The following is a 17274-nucleotide window of genomic DNA, read 5'->3' as shown; positions in this document are numbered from 1 at the left end:
ATGAATCCCGCTGTTCACTGTGCCAGTCATTTACATTGTGTATGAATGGATCTATTCCAAAAAAGAATTACATTGAAATATTCCAGGAGGAATCATTAATCACAACCAACCCTTTTGAGAGACCTCTGTTTCTTTTTTTATAACCATAACTTTGTATGTAGTTTGTTCCAAGGTGTAGTATATTTTCTGGTACATTCTTTTAGAATGCTTTAGGACCGTCCTGACTGTATCAGAAGCGGTCGCTCCCCACGCTCCCTGGTCTCCATTGGGTATTGTTGTGCCTCGCTCGCATTGCTTTGTGCTCTTAAAGAATTGGTGCCTGCTTGGATCTCATAGCGCTCTATTGCTTATTTGTGCTGCTTGAATTTCATAGCGCTCTATTGCTCATTTGTGCTGCTTAGATTTCATTGCGCTCTACTGCTCAGTTGTGCATTGCTCGGTTGCTCAGTTTGTACCGTAGCGCTCGCATTGCATAATAGTAATTAATTATCAGTGCCTGACTGCGCCGGTGCCACTGCCCACAGCGTAGTCACACTCTGTGCCCCAACCTGTCTCGGTTTTGCTTTGCTGCCATTTTGTTGTTGTGCCTCGGAGCCCGTCCTCTCCACCCCGCTCCCGCCTCCCAGCTGCTCCTCCCTCCCACTGACTGATTAGGCTCGCCCCGTCTCCAGAAGCGCTGTGACCGTCCTGACTGTATCAGAAGCGGTCGCTCCCCACGCTCCCTGGTCTCCATTGGGTATCGTTGTGCCTCGCTCGCATTGCTTTGTGCTCTTAAAGAATTGGTGCCTGCTTGGATCTCATAGCGCTCTATTGCTTATTTGTGCTGCTTGAATTTCATAGCGCTCTATTGCTCATTTGTGCTGCTTAGATTTCATTGCGCTCTACTGCTCAGTTGTGCATTGCTCGTTTGTTCAGTTTGTACCGTAGCGCTCGCATTGCATAATAGTAATTAATTATCAGTGCCTGACTGCGCCGGTGCCACTGCCCACAGCGTAGTCACACTCTGTGCCCCAACCTGTCTCGGTTTTGCTTTGCTGCCATTTTGTTGTTGTGCCTCGGAGCCCGTCCTCTCCACCCCGCTCCCGCCTCCCAGCTGCTCCTCCCTCCCACTGACTGATTAGGCTCGCCCCCGTCTCCAGAAGCGCTGTGACCGTCCTGACTGTATCAGAAGCGGTCGCTCCCCACGCTCCCTGGTCTCCATTGGGTATTGTTGTGCCTCGCTCGCATTGCTTTGTGCTCTTAAAGAATTGGTGCCTGCTTGGATCTCATAGCGCTCTATTGCTTATTTGTGCTGCTTGAATTTCATAGCGCTCTATTGCTCATTTGTGCTGCTTAGATTTCATTGCGCTCTACTGCTCAGTTGTGCATTGCTCGGTTGTTCAGTTTGTACCGTAGCGCTCGCATTGCATAATAGTAATTAATTATCAGTGCCTGACTGCGCCGGTGCCACTGCCCACAGCGTAGTCACACTCTGTGCCCCAACCTGTCTCGGTTTTGCTTTGCTGCCATTTTGTTGTTGTGCCTCGGAGCCCGTCCTCTCCACCCCGCTCCCGCCTCCCAGCTGCTCCTCCCTCCCACTGACTGATTAGGCTCGCCCCGTCTCCAGAAGCGCTGTGACCGTCCTGACTGTATCAGAAGCGGTCGCTCCCCACGCTCCCTGGTCTCCATTGGGTATCGTTGTGCCTCGCTCGCATTGCTTTGTGCTCTTAAAGAATTGGTGCCTGCTTGGATCTCATAGCGCTCTATTGCTTATTTGTGCTGCTTGAATTTCATAGCGCTCTATTGCTCATTTGTGCTGCTTAGATTTCATTGCGCTCTACTGCTCAGTTGTGCATTGCTCGTTTGTTCAGTTTGTACCGTAGCGCTCGCATTGCATAATAGTAATTAATTATCAGTGCCTGACTGCGCCGGTGCCACTGCCCACAGCGTAGTCACACTCTGTGCCCCAACCTGTTTCGGTTTTGCTTTGCTGCCATTTTGTTGTTGTGCCTCGGAGCCCGTCCTCTCCACCCCGCTCCCGCCTCCCAGCTGCTCCTCCCTCCCACTGACTGATTAGGCTCGCCCCGTCTCCAGAAGCGCTGTGACCGTCCTGACTGTATCAAAAGCGGTCGCTCCCCACGCTCCCTGGTCTCCATTGGGTATCGTTGTGCCTCGCTCGCATTGCTTTGTACTCTTAAAGAATTGGTGCCTGCTTGGATCTCATAGCGCTCTATTGCTTATTTGTGCTGCTTGAATTTCATAGCGCTCTATTGCTCATTTGTGCTGCTTAGATTTCATTGCACTCTACTGCTCAGTTGTGCATTGCTCGTTTGTTCAGTTTGTACCGTAGCGCTCGCATTGCATAATAGTAATTAATTATCAGTGCCTGACTGCGCCGGTGCCACTGCCCACAGCGTAGTCACACTCTGTGCCCCAACCTGTTTCGGTTTTGCTTTGCTGCCATTTTGTTGTTGTGCCTCGGAGCCCGTCCTCTCTACCCCGCTCCCGCCTCCCAGCTGCTCCTCCCTCGCTTCGCCCCCCCACTTTCCACTTATACCTGAACAGCCTGCGCGCAGCGTTCACCCGCTGCGGGCACGCCCCATGCGAGCCGAAGGTGCACCAAAGGTAAGCCCGTCTACGCCTGTCCGCGCCTGGACTGCGCCCAGCGCCATACCCCCGCAAAACCCTCTCCACCCGCATAACGTACAACGTAGCCACCCTATCAGCACTCAACCCCGGCCGTCTCCCAGATTGCTACCAAGCCGTCCCAGGACACACCCATGGACCCTTCACCTGCCACTCCTGCAAATTCGACTGCATCAGGACCCACACCAAATCCACATACTCCAAACAGAGGCCCGACACTAACCACCTGAAGTGCATCCTGCTCAACACCCGCTCGGTCCACAGACACGCCATTGACCTTTGGAACCTAATCGACACCACATCACCGGACGTCGCCTTTCTCACAGAAACCTGGATGAACGCCTCATCAACGCCCGATATCCCCATAGCCATCCCGAACGGCTACAAAATCATCCGAAAGGACCGCATCAACCAAACAGGAGGAGGCATCGCCATCGTCCATAAGAACACCATCCGCATCACGACCAGTTCCGACGATAACCTCGCAACCGCAGAACACCTCCACTTCCAGATCCACACCGACCCCAAGACCACACTCAGAGGCACCCTCATCTACAGGCCACCAGGACCCCGCACACAATTCAGGGAAGACATCACTGACTTCATCAGCCCACACGCCCTCCCCTCCGAGGACTACATTCTACTGGGAGACCTCAACTTCCACCTGGAAAAAAACAACGACAGCAACACCACCACCCTTCTGGACAACCTCGTCAATCTCGGACTCAAACAACTTGTGGACACCCCCACCCACTATGCCGGGCACACGCTCGACCCAATCTTCACCTCCAGCAAGCACATCTCCTTCAATCACACCACAGCTCTCCATTGGACGGACCACAGCTGCGTTCACTTCAACTACAAAAAAAACACGAGCCACAACCACCCACAACCAATTCCCCGCAGAAACTGGAACAAAATTACCACCGACTAACTCTTCACATCACTTCACCAAAACCCTCCTGCCAAATCATCAGACCCAAACCAAGCAGCCATCAACCTCACACAATGGATCACCCACAGCGCTAACGAACTAGCACCTCTGAAAAACCATCAAATCAAGCAAGGCAGCAAAAAAGCGCCCAAGTTCAAGTTCAAGTTCAGGAATTTATATAACGCACTACTCACCCAGAGGGTCTCAAGGCGCTTGGGGGGGGGGGATGTTAATTATCGAATAACCAGTTTTTAAGTTCTTTTCTGAAGGAGATGTGGTTCTGTGTAAGGCGGAGGTGAGTGGGGAGTGAGTTCCAGGTCTTGGCCGCCAAGTAGGAGAAGGATCTACCTCCCATTGTAGATCTTTGGATACGCGGGACTGCGGCGAGGCCTTGATTGGAGGATCTTAGTTGGCGGGTGGGTGTGTAGAAGGAAAGTCGAGTGTTGAGGCATTTGGGCCCTAGTTTGTAGAGGGCCTTGTGTGCGTGGGTGAGGAGACGGAATGTTATTCTCTTGTTGACGGGAAGCCAGTGGAGGTCTTTCAGGTGGCCGGTAATGTGATCTTGGCGAGGGATGTCCAAAATAAGTCTCGCTGATGCGTTTTGGATGCGTTGGAGTTTTTTCTGTAGTTTGGCTGTAATTCCGGCGTAGAGGGTGTTTCCGTAGTCTAGTCGACTCGTAACCAGTGCGTGGGTGACAGTCTTTCTTATTTCGGCGGGGATCCAATGGAAGATTTTTTTGAGCATACGAAGTACGTTGAAGCAGGAGGATGAGACGGCGTTGACTTGTTTGGTCATAGAGAGTGAGGAGTCTAGGATGAAACCAAGGTTACGTGCGTGGTCTGTGGGTATGGGTGCTGAGCCCAGATCCGAAGGCCACCATGAGTCGTCCCAGGCAGATGGGGATGAACCTAGGATGAGCACTTCCGTTTTGTCTGAGTTAAGTTTTAGGCGGCTGTTTTTCATCCATACGGCTACTTCTTTCATGCCTTTGTGAAGATTCTTTTTGGCGGTGTTGGGGTCTTTGGTGAGGGAAAGGATCAGCTGGGTGTCGTCAGCGTAGGAGATGATGTTGAGGTTGTGTTGACGTGCGATGGAAGCGAGTGGACTCATGTAAACGTTGAAGAGGGTGGGGCTGAGTGATGAACCTTGTGGTACACCGCAAATGACTTCGGTGGCTTCTGATTTGAACAGGGGAAGTCGGACTCTCTGAGTTCTCCCAGCTAGGAACGAGATGATCCAGTCTAAGGCTTTTTCTTTTATGCCGATGTTGCTGAGGCGTTGTATGAGGGTGCTGTGACAGACCGTGTCGAAGGCGGCGGAGAGGTTGAGTAGAATGAGGGCCACTGTTTCTCCGTTGTCCAGTAGTGTTCGGATGTCGTCTGTTGCTGCGATGAGGGCGGTTTCGGTGCTGTGTTTGGCTCGAAAGCCGGACTGTGAGGGATCGAGGGAGTTGTTGGATTCGAAGATGGCGGCGAGCTGGCTATTGACAGCTTTCTCAATGACTTTGGCCGGGAATGGGAGGAGGGATATGGGGCGGTAGTTTTTAAGTTCAGAGGGGTCTGCAGTGGGTTTCTTCAGGAGGGCGCTGACTTCGGCATGTTTCCAGCTTTCTGGGAAGGTAGCGGAGTTGAAGGAGCAGTTGATGACATCACGGAGATGGGGTGCGATGATGGAGTCAGCTTTGTTGAAGATGTGGTGGGGGCATGGGTCTGTTGGCGAGCCAGAATGGATGGAGTTCATTAGGCGGATGGTGTCTTCAGTGGTGATTGGGTTCCAGGCGCTGAGGTTGTTAGAGGGTGGTTTGGGTTCTGAGGGGGGTGGAGAGGATTGTTCGTTGGAGCTGTTTTCGAAGCTGTTATGTATGTCTGCAATTTTGTTGTAGAATAAGGAGGATAGCGAGTCGCAGAGGTCTTGGGAGGGAGTGATGTCGTTTGAGGCTGCGGTGGGGTTGGTGAATTCTTTGACGATGTTGAATAGTTCCTTGCTGTTACGGGCGTTGTTGTCGAGTCGATTCTTGAATGCTGATTTCTTGGTGGATCGAATCAGCTGGTGGTGTTTGCGGGTGGCTGCCTTGAAGGTGGTCATGTTGTCGGTGGTTGGGTTTTTTCTCCAGGTTTTCTCGAGAGTACGGCATAGCTTCTTGGATTTCTTAAGGTCATCGTTGAACCAGGGGGCCTTTTTGCTGTCTTGTTTGGTGTGATGGTTTTTCAAGGGTGCTAATTCGTCAGCGCTGTGGGTGATCCATTGTTTGAATTTGATGGCCACTTGGTTTGGGTCCGAAGAGAGGGCGGGTGGGTTTAGGTTGAGCGATGTGAGGAGTTGGTCGGTGGTGACTTTGTTCCATTTTCTTCGTGGAATAGGTTGTGGGGGGGTTGTGGGTCGAGGTGGTTTTGTAGCTGAAGTGAACACAACTGTGGTCTGTCCAATGGAGAGCTGTGGTATGATCAAAGGAGATGTGTTTGCTGGAGGTGAAGATTGGGTCGAGCGTATGTCCGGCTACATGGGTGGGGGTGTCAACAAGTTGTTTGAGGCCGAGATTGGCCAGGTTGTCAAGAAGGGTGGTGGTGTTGTTGTCGTTTTTCTTTTCCAGGTGGAAGTTGAGGTCTCCCAGTAGAATGTAGTTCTCGGAGGCGAGGGCATGTGGAGTGATGAAGTCGGTGATGGATTCGCTGAATTGATTACGGGTTCCTGGAGGCCTGTAGATGAGGGTGCCTCTGAGTGTGGTCCTAGGGTCGGTGTGGATCTGGAAGTGAAGGTGTTCGGCGGTTGTAAGGATATCGTCGGTGCTGGTCGTGATTTTGATGGTGTTCTTATGGACGATGGCGATGCCTCCTCCTGTTTGGATGGTGCGGTCTTTTCGGATGATCTTGTAGTTGTCCGGGATGGCTATGGCGATGTCGGGTGTTGATGATGCGTTCATCCAGGTTTCAGTGAGGAAGGCGACGTCCGGTGATGTAGTGTCCAGTAGATCCCAGAGTTCAGAGGCGTGTCTGTGTACCGAGCGGGTGTTTAGCAGGATGCACTTCAGGTGGTTAGAGTCGGAGCTGTTTTTGGGGTTGGTGGATGTGGTATGGGTCTTGATGCTGGTAAATATGCAGGAGTGGCAGGTGAAGGGACCGTGGGTACGTCCCGGGGCAGCTTCGTAGCATTGCGTTGTGCGTCCAGGGTTAAGGGCTAGAAGGGTGGCAGTGTCGTACGTTATGCGGGTGGAGTGGGGTTTGCGTGGACCAAGGGGTCTGGCGCTGGGCGCGGTCCAGGCACGGACGGGCGTAGACGGGCTTACCTTTGGTGCACCTTCGGCGCGCATGGGGCGTGACCGCTGCACGCGTAGGCATCTGTCATATGTGGACGGTAGAGGGGGGAGGGGCGAGGGCGGGGCAGCTGGGAGGCGGGAGTGGGGTCGAGGGCCGGTCTGGGAGGCACAACAAACAAACAAACAACAAGATGGCTGCAAGCCACGAGAGGGAACAGGACGAGATTGGGCACGAACTAGCAGGCAATCTACTGGGCAGCACAATCACCGCAAAATAATAGGCACAATATAAAGTAAATGACGGTCTGTTCAACAAGCGCTGCGGCGATTCAGTGCGCTCAGTTCTAGTGAATTGCAAAGCGAGTGTCACAGCAAACTAATAAGGCACAATACACAGTAAATGGCGGTCTGTTTAACAAGCGCTGCGGCGATTCAGTGCGCTCGGTTCTAGTAATAAGCGTTGCTATGGCAGTGCAGGGTAGGCGCTACGATACCACGTGTGGGGGGGAGCAGGGAGCAGCGAGGGAGCGACCGCTTCAGAGAGCCTCCGGACGGTCAATGATGACCTTAAGAAATCCAAGAAGATCTGTCGCACCCTCCAGAAAGCCTGGCGAAAAAACCCAACCACTGACAACCTGGCCACCTTCAAGAACGCCACCCGCAAACACCACCAACTAATCCGATCCACCAAGAAATCAGCATTCAAGGATCGACTCGACAACAACGCCCATAACAGCAAGGAACTATTCAACATCGTCAAAGAGTTTACCAACCACACCGCCGGCACCAACGACATCACTCCCTCCCAAGACCTCTGCGACTCTCTAGCCTCGTTCTTCCACAACAAAATCATTGCCATACATAACAGCTTTGGAGACCAGCCCACCCCACCCTCCTCCGAACTAAAACCCCCCTCCAACAACCTTAGCGCCTGGAACCCAATCACCACTGAAGATACCATCCGCCTGATGAACTCCATCCACTCAGGATCGCCAACCGACCCTTGTCCCCACCACATTTTCAACAAAGCAGACTCCACTATCGCACCCCATCTCCGAGACGTCATCAACTGCTCCCTCAACTCCGCTACCTTTCCGGAAAGCTGGAAACATGCTGAACTCAGCGCCCTCCTGAAGAAACCCACAGCAGACCCCACTGCACTTAAGAACTACCGCCCCATTTCGCTCCTCCCATTCCCTGCCAAAGTCATTGAGAAAGCCGTCAACAATCATCTCGCCGCCTTCCTCGAATCCAATAAATCCCTCGACCCTTCACAGTCCGGCTTCCGAGCCAAACACAGCACCGAGGCCGCCCTCATCGCAGCAACAGATGACATTCGAACTCTACTGGACAACGGAGAAACAGCCGCTCTCATCCTACTTGACCTCTCCGCAGCCTTCGACACAGTCTGTCATCGCACCCTCATACAACGCCTCAGCAACGTCGGAATACAAGGAAAAGCATTGGACTGGATCATCTCGTTCCTGGCAGGAAGAACCCAGAGAGTCCGCCTCCCACCTTTTAGATCAGAGGCCACCGAAGTCATCTGCGGCGTACCACAAGGATCATCACTCAGTCCAACCCTCTTCAACGTATACATGAGTCCCCTCGCATCCATCGCGCGCCAACACAACCTCAACATCATCTCCTACGCAGACGACACCCAGCTGATCCTCTCCCTCACCAAAGACCCAAACACAGCCAAAACCAACCTACACGAAGGAATGAAAGAAGTAGCTGAGTGGAGGAAGAACAGCCGTCTAAAACTGAACTCGGACAAAACGGAAGTCCTCATCTTAGGATCATCCCCCTCCGCCTGGGACGACTCATGGTGGCCACCTGCCCTGGGAAACGCACCTATACCAACGGACCACGCACGTAACCTGGGCTTCATCCTGGACTCCTCCCTCTCGATGACCAGACAAGTCAACGCCGTCTCTTCATCATGCTTCAACATCCTACGTATGCTCAAAAAAATCTTCCGTTGGATCCCCACCGAAACAAGAAAGACGGTCACCCATGCACTGGTCACAAGCCGACTGGACTACGGAAACACCCTTTACGCCGGAACCACAGCCAAACTACAGAAAAAACTGCAACGCATCCAGAACGCTTCAGCCAGACTCATCCTAGACATCCCCCGCCATGCTCACATTTCCGGTCACCTGAAAGACCTCCACTGGCTCCCCGTCAACAAAAGAATAACGTTCCGTCTCCTCACCCACGCACACAAAGCCCTCTACGGGTATGTAATGTTTACAACGCAATTTTTACAACGCACTACCATTACAACGAAACTTTTACAACGCAAAATCCATTACAACGCATACATTTACAACGCAGTCATTACAACGCATGACACTACAACGCACACCACTACAACGCATACCATTACAACGCAGTCATTACAACGCATACCATTACAACGCATAACTTACCATCCAACACTTACCCTACTGTTGCACCCCCTGGAGTTAGAATAGTAATTTTAACCCCTACACTATCCAACACTTACCCTACTGTTGCACCCCCTGGAGTTAGAATAGTAATTTTAACCCCTACACTATCCAACACTTACCTTATATACAAAGTAGTGTAATGCGTTGTAATGGTATGCGTTGTAAATGTACTATGCGTTGTAGTGGAATGCGTTGTAAAGGTAGTTTTAAAGTATGCGTTGTAATGGTATGCGTTGTAATGGATGTTGCGTTGTAAAAAATGCATTGTAATGGTATGCGTTGTAAAAGTGTGCGTTGTAACGTCATACATCCCCCTCTACGACCTAGGACCAGAATACCTCAACTCGTGCCTGTCCTTTTACACTCCCACCTGCCAACTACGATCGTCCAATCAAGCCCTCGCCGCAATTCCACGCATCCACAGATCCACCATGGGGGGAAGATCCTTCTCCTACCTAGCGGCCAAGACCTGGAATTCTCTCCCCACTTACCTACGCCTTACACAGAACCACCTCTCCTTCAGAAAACAACTTAAAACTTGGATTTTCGATGAGTAAAGTACCCCACTCCCCCAAGCCCCTTGAGACCCTCTGGGTGAGTAGTGCGCTATACAAATTTTAAACTTGAACTTGAACTAGGACAACACTAACCCCCAAGTTAAGTGGTATTTTATAGGTCATTAAAATGAATAACTATTTGTAAATTAGCCATTAAATTCCCCCATGTTTGATTTAGTGTGTAGTATAGGCTCCCAGATGGCACTCATGCCCAAGAGCACCAGGGCATTTTAAATAATCAGTGCCCCCTCTCTGGCAATACTGGTTACACCCCTGGAGCGATAGTGTGACTTTTGGAATCCCACAGAACTCTGACCAGTTCACCTGTGCTCTTCTCTGCCTATACGCATTCCCTAAGCCATCTCTTAAACTTGGTGTATGGTCTTAGAGAACACTGTTTATGGTTTTCATGTTCTTATGGTGCATCCTACAAAAACTATTAATTTAATACAGAGAGCTTAGACTGTATTACCCTAACCCACCCCCCTAATTTACCTGTCCATGAAGCATTCTGGAGGTGGCAACACAGCTAACACTATGGTTTTCATTGGTATGGTAAACCTAGTTGCTGAAGCAATACAACCTTACTATGACTCCATTTAATTTCCTTATTAATGGATATAGAGGAAAGTCTGCCTTCTGCACCAGAAGAAGATACCATCAGCAAATATGGCTTGCACTTTTCTGGCCCAGCCAACTAAAGACCCATTTTAAAGTTAACCAGTGTAAAAGTCATCAAATGCCTGGTCCACAAGTGGCTGGCAACAGGCTTTGATAGAGGTGCCTTTCTTTTCCCATGAGGCAGGATTCTGGCTTCACACAATACTGAGACCGAAGCAATGTGCTGGTGGATGAACCTGGAGCATTATGAGACAGCAAAAACTGCAGTTCTGGTGCTGCTCAGTTTCTTCACAATGATTGACACAGACACAGTTTTATGTGATGCAGATTTCTGCATTCTACTCAAAGCACCCAGCTCTACCAATGAGTCTCTATTGAAAACACAGCTTGAACTGGTGCCGACCAGATGCGGCTCTGTAGTTGAATACGTAAGGAAAAAAACAACCTCAAACTATTCCATGCAAACCTTAAAAAGGTCTTATCATATATTTGACAACCATCTAGTAATCTTGAAAAAGGCTGTCTTCTGCCGCATGTTTAATAAATATTTTACAAACTGGCTAAGACAGATTCTATGCTAAGTCCATGACCATCAGCCGAATGCACCTATGTCCCCTTTATGTATGTTTATTCTTATCGTGTTGGCAGGGTGGCCTTTTATGTGTACTTGTTTCTATCTCCTGGGCTTCTCGTCTTGCACCCATCTTTAAGCAGTTCAGTGGAATTGCAGCAGTAAAAGGTCTTGGGGTCTTGCATGGTGATTGAGAAATGATGAGCAACCAGGCCTTGGAAATAACTGCAGATAGACATAGATAGGTAAACTGCCTACCTGTCCTACATTGAGTAATGAAGTGAAGTAGGCCATCAACCTCATCTAAGAAGATCCTAAAAGGGGTAATCCTCCACAATCTGGGACACTTGGTCCCTTGTTGAATGAATGAATGAATGAATGAATGAGAAAAACTTGTATAACATACAGCTACTCCACGGAGTGTCCTGGAGCTGAACATGCAATAGCAAGATTGTAAATTCAAAACATTAGATCGATGCATAAAGTAAAGTTTAACATTTTAAGACTCAGGTGCACTGCTGACCATGTTTGACCATGCCCTTAGCAAGACCCAGATACAAGATATTGACATAGTCTAGTCTGGATGTAATAGGGCGAGAGTGACTGTTTTCCAGGATTGCAGTGGGATCAAAAACAGATTTTTTTTGTCAGTACTCAGAGCAATGCAAAACAGTAGCTCCTCACAGTTGCCAGCTACTATTGAAAGGAAAGGTGATGATCGAATTACAATCCCAAATTCTGCTCCACTGTAGCTGGAGGAGGTGGGAGTGGCAAGGTGTTAGGCCACTGATTCTCCCAACACCTTTGCTGAAAAGTCCCAAAAAGCAGGGTTTGGGTCTTACCTGAACTACACTGGAGATTTCTGACATGCATCCAGTTCAATACTGATCTTAAGCAAGTCTTAAGAGCAAGTCTTGTATGCCAGCTTCCTTACTGCTTTAAAGCGACAGAAGCATCTGCGTGTCATCTGAGGTGGGGCATGATGTGTGTGCTCTGGGGGGGATGTTGAGGGTGAGTCTAGAGGTGGCATTCTGGGTGGTCTGGAGTCTTTATATGACTTGATTTATCATGCCGGTGTAGAATGCATTGCCGTAGTCTAGTCTGCTGGTGATGAGGGACTGGGTGAACGTGTGTCTGATGTCAGTGGGGAGCCATTGGAATATTTTGCAGAGCATACAGAGGATGAAGAAGCAGGAGATGGTGGGGATGTTTACTTTTCTGGCCATTGTGAGTCTGTTGTCCAGGATAATGTTGACGTCTTTGGCATGGTCAGTGGGAGTGGGTACCAGGTCCGTTGACCACCAAGAGGAGTCCCATTGAGAGCTCTTGTTCCCGAAGATCAGGATTTCTGTTTTATCCACGTTGAGTTTTAGGCAATTCTGTTTAATCCAGTGTGCTACTTTTGACATACAGGTGGTGAAGCCGGTCCAGGTGGTGTGGTATTACGGGAGAGGGCAAGTTGGGTTCCGTCTGCATAGGAGACAATATTGATTCTGTGAGATCTTATGGCAGGTGCCTTGTCCCCATGGACTCCTTTACAAGTGGCAACTGGCAACAGCAAGAAGGATGAATAAAAGGAATGTGTGGTGGCTGGCTACTCCCTGTCAAGTAATGTAGAACCACAGTGCTCTAGATGGTGTGGAGGAGAGACTCCATGCAACCCATATCTGAGGGGAAAGGGTTTCTCAATTTAGGGTAAGGTTTAGTTTAAAACAAAACCTTCAGAGAGAAGAGTTTGTATAGGCCATTCTACATATAACTGTTGTTGGGGTCTCTTGGGGGGAAAAACTACAATTTGAGACTTGCGGCCTGATTTAGATCTCAACGGACATGTTACGAATATCCCATTCACAGAAATATAAATCCCATAGGATATAAGGGGTTTTATATTTCGGCGGACGGGATATCCTTCACCGTTGTGACGGAGTAACCCGTTCACTGAGATCTAAATCAGGCCCTAAGACTGTGGCGGAGTGAGGACCCTGCAGGGTTCACAATTTAGGGCCTCGTGTACACAAATATTTTTGCAATTGCAAAGCTTCGGAACTGAAATAGACAAAAACAGGCTTAGAGTATTTTGTTATGTACGAAATGATTTGCAGATGTTTCACAGCGCGACAAACTCTTACGTACTCTAGGTGTGGGTGTTCGCCCCTGCAGTGATTTTGTTGTCCCCCCCCCCCTCTTGCCCTTCATTTCTTTTCATTTACGCGTACATCTGGCCCATAGCCTGTTGTCCCTTTATGCCACCTTTTCTGAATTAGCTTAGGGGTCACAGTTGCAACCTAGATAATTAATATGTATTAGCAGGTCGTCTGTGACCCCGTGAATGTATAAATTGTGATGTGACGTATTAGTACATGGGTCGTAGCACAAATTGCACCCCATACCTGTTTGCAAATGGGTCTTTGTATATCGTGTCCTTTTAGCTTAAATGAGGCTCAGAAGAGGGAAGGTGGTGAAGTTAACATTTATCAAATGCTCAAATGGTATTTATTAACCTTGAGAATGGGTCGTCAATGCAGGTACTTTTTGGGACCAAAGTACTTTGGAAATTCAAAACTTTTTGAATGCAGACTTAATGCAGAACAAACTCTCAGTCAGTGGCCAACCCTTATGTCTATGCCGTCCATCTTTAGCTGTCTGTTATTGATATTTAATGCGCTATAGCGAAGCACCGGATATGCCTGATAGCGATAGCTATTCTTGCCATCCCGTCACTCCATCTCACAGGACGATTGCAGCTTTCGGTAACGCTGCCATTCCAGAAAACGCAATACTTAAGCCAGTTAATGTACTGCGCCTGCCACCTAGTGAACAATGAATGTACTACAATGGCTAACTAGAAAATACATTAATATATTCCATGGTCACCATACAGAAAATGGAAACAAAGTCACGTTTCTAAAATTGTTCACATGATAAATCGCGCAAATGTGTTGATGTTGCTTAAAGCACAGTTTTCGCCTGCCAGGTTGACTTTATTGTTATACTAAGTTATTCGCATCACTTGGTAAATATATTCGCATGAGATACTTCAGTTCTTGACTTTTCTGTAACTTTGAACCTTTCCTGCGCCAGATGATTTAAAATCTGCAGTGCAATCCCTTGCCCTTCCCACTGGCAATGCTCTCATCACTGGAACTGACAGTCTGACAGGCTTGTTATGCGTGATGACCAAACAATATCAGAAAATGGCAATGGATTTTATTTTTCTTGTTTCAAGATGCTTTGTCCACACATAATGAATGCCGGCACACTCCCATACATAAAGGATTTGTTGGTGTAATTTCGGGGTGTTCTAAGGTCTTATGGTGTGTCTCTCTGGCTGTTTCTGTTCTTTAGGGAATAATCTCCACACTCCGTAAACTTTCAATGCCTGAAACGGCCCTTCCTGATGTTTTATGCATGTGATGTGCATCAGGTGAAGTATTTAGCACATGCGCTAAATAACTTATTTGGGGCCAGATGTACGACCCTTTCATTTAGCGCCTCGCAATTTGTGACCAAGTCTCAAATTGCGAGGCGCTAAGTGAAATGTACAACAGTGTTATCATACTGTTTTGCTGTTCCCAATGGGGTTGCAAATTGCGAGGTTCATCAATATTAATGAGCTTTCGCAATTTGTGAGCCCATTGGGAAGGCCAGCCCTCCCAGGGATGGTGGCTTGTTTGGCTCAGCTGACCACCATTCTGGGACTGCTTTTTAATAAAGCAGCTTTTTTTGTTTAAATGCAGCCTGTTGGAAAATGGGATGCATTAAAAAAAAATGGTTTTGTTTCATTTTTAAGGGCAGGCAGTGAGCTCTGGGGCCACTGCCTGTCCTTAAGAAATATTTTTAGAGACAGTCTCAAAGTGGAAGGGGTCCCCTGGGCACCCCTCCTAAATTGCGTCTGCATTACCACTCCTTTGCAAGTGTTTTGCAACCGCAATTGCGGTCACTAAACACTCACACAAAGCATTGCAGACGCAATTAGGAAGGGAACGCCCCTTTCTAATTTCGACTCGCAATCCCTAAATAGCGAGTCACAAATAAATTGGGACTCGCTATTTAGGAATTGTACATGGCCAACAGTGATTTTGCATGCATAAACTGGTTCGCAAACACAAATTACATAGTAGATTTGGCCGTTGGTGTTCATCATATGCGTAAAATAACTCACATTTGCTATTTAACACATGCGCTAAATAACGATTCCGCTGTACATCATAAAAACTTATAACCAGTGCTATTTACCACGTGTTATTTACCCAAACCTTTTATATCACTATTTAACTGTTGTGAAACTTTGGTAGTTTTACCACCAAACTCGTAATAAAGGCCTAAATGTTAGATGATAGAAACATTACCATTGATAGCCAATTTGTGCCCTTCAAAATAACTAGTAATGGAAGACAGAGGTACTTGGTAAGTCAATAAATTATCAAATAACCAACTACTCTGTCCTGATGAAGACCCGAGCAGAAGAAACTCAGGGGTCGAACATTGACAATAACAATGTTTAGGACTGTTATACGATTTATGAATCCGTGGAGCTTTAAGATCTGCTGGAGTGTCTGTTTCATTGACTGTTCAGTTTCTACAACCAAAGCACTATTTGCCTTTCTCTTTCCCACATTTATTTGCTGTACTTATTTAATCTTCTGCTCTATTTATATGTACTGTGTCGTCCTTCTGTCAGTTAGAGCACCACATTTCATATTTTATTGAATGATTTGTAGTCACTCTTTCTTTGAATGGTCAGTATTAAATACATTTCAATCTGTAAATATCAATATAAGCTTCGGACTTACTATTGGACAATTGACCTTGGTTATTCCAAAGGAACCAATGTTTGCCCCAATATCTGATACCCATATCCCGAGACTCCCATATGTTTAGGAGCAAGGTAAACTATCTCCTACAAATGGTTTAACGAATATCCTCCACTAACTGATCCTTTTCGGGACAGGCATCTCAAATATGGAACTCCTTACCAGCGTCAAGTAGGCTGCATCACTCTTTTAATGTATTATCGTGTTTCCTGAAATCCCCCCTCCTCAAGAAATATCTTGATACTTGACTTCTCTTCTTTTCAATCTTGAGGTATCCTTGTCTCTCTAATCGCAAAAGACCCTCTTGACCGTATTACTGAGGTTTGTAGTTTTCAATCAAATATCTTTAATTTGATATTTAGTGACAATGCAAGCTTGCTCTGTTTCCCACGTATTGCTTGTGTACCAATATGTGGAACTGTTTCATTATGTATCTTCCATATTCACAGTACCATAAACTGTATTAATGTGAGGTGCTCTGTGCAAGGTTTTATAAAACCAGTTAATAAATATGAAAATGACTTATGAATTTGATTCAGTTTTGGTAAAAATGCAGTGAAAATTCTCTGGGGATGAGGGTGCTGGGGGATCCTCAGGGTTTTCATACTAATCCAAAACCAACTGCAGCTCTCCTTATCACAGATGGTCCTCGCGGGGAAGCTCCTGCAGTACATGCTGCACCATTTCAAGTAAGAGTCACTGGCAGGCATTCATGAAGTGTGGTGGCAGCATAGTTTCTACACTGCTCACATTTTTGTGGAAAACAATGTCGTTTTAGTATGCCGTTTCCCCAATCAATGTTAGTGTTAGCCCAATAGCAGGGAAATATTCCAATTATCATTTGAAAGCCTCTTGCTGTCCTCTCACCCAATGGACTGTTGAACCCTCAAGAAAAAAGGCAGAAAGTAGGAAACACAATTTTCTTTTGCATTTTACCAGTCTATCCAGTGCACTATAACACATCTGCCATTCCTCACTTGTCAGACAACATTATGTTAAATGTGGAGCTTGTATTTTGAAGTTAACACTTTCTTTATGGGTTCACAGTCCCATAGTGCAAAGTGATGTTGGCTAAGATACTAGAACTGGCAGATGGTGTAATACATGACATGGATTGTCAAATTGTCAGTGCAAAATAAGTGCCCCGTGTCCAGGCTAATGGGGAACACCAGTATTCTCATTGTAAACAGTGTTTTTTTCCATACAACTCCTCTTATCATTGCCATTCATTGTTTCTTCCTAGCCTAATTGTTTTACTCTATGACCACTCTTTTTCAGAGATGACATTGATAGAGAGCAACAAGCAATATATATGTCTTCTCTGCTGCGTAATGTCTCTGAACAAGTTGTATTTATGGGATATCTCACTTCACAACCTGGTTCCAGAGATTATTTAGAACTGATTCAAAATGGAAATATGAAGGTATGAAGTATATACT

The 17274-nt window shown here is 47.5% G+C and overlaps 1 protein-coding gene across 1 annotated transcript in view; it reads left to right on the top strand.

Annotated features, from left to right (window-relative positions):
* Positions 1 to 17274, top strand: part of CWH43 (cell wall biogenesis 43 C-terminal homolog) — a 365425-nt gene that overhangs the window by 308055 nt on the left and 40096 nt on the right. Inside the window, exon 13 of the mRNA XM_078678207.1 lies at positions 17114 to 17258. Coding sequence (XP_078534333.1) covers positions 17114 to 17258 — 145 coding nt within the window. The remainder of the gene's footprint in view (positions 1 to 17113; positions 17259 to 17274) is intronic.

Source organism: Lissotriton helveticus, chromosome 2_2 (genome assembly GCF_964261635.1).
Source record: "Lissotriton helveticus chromosome 2_2, aLisHel1.1, whole genome shotgun sequence".
Lineage (NCBI taxonomy): Eukaryota > Metazoa > Chordata > Amphibia > Caudata > Salamandridae > Lissotriton > Lissotriton helveticus.
This window is presented reverse-complemented; position numbering and strand designations above follow the sequence as displayed.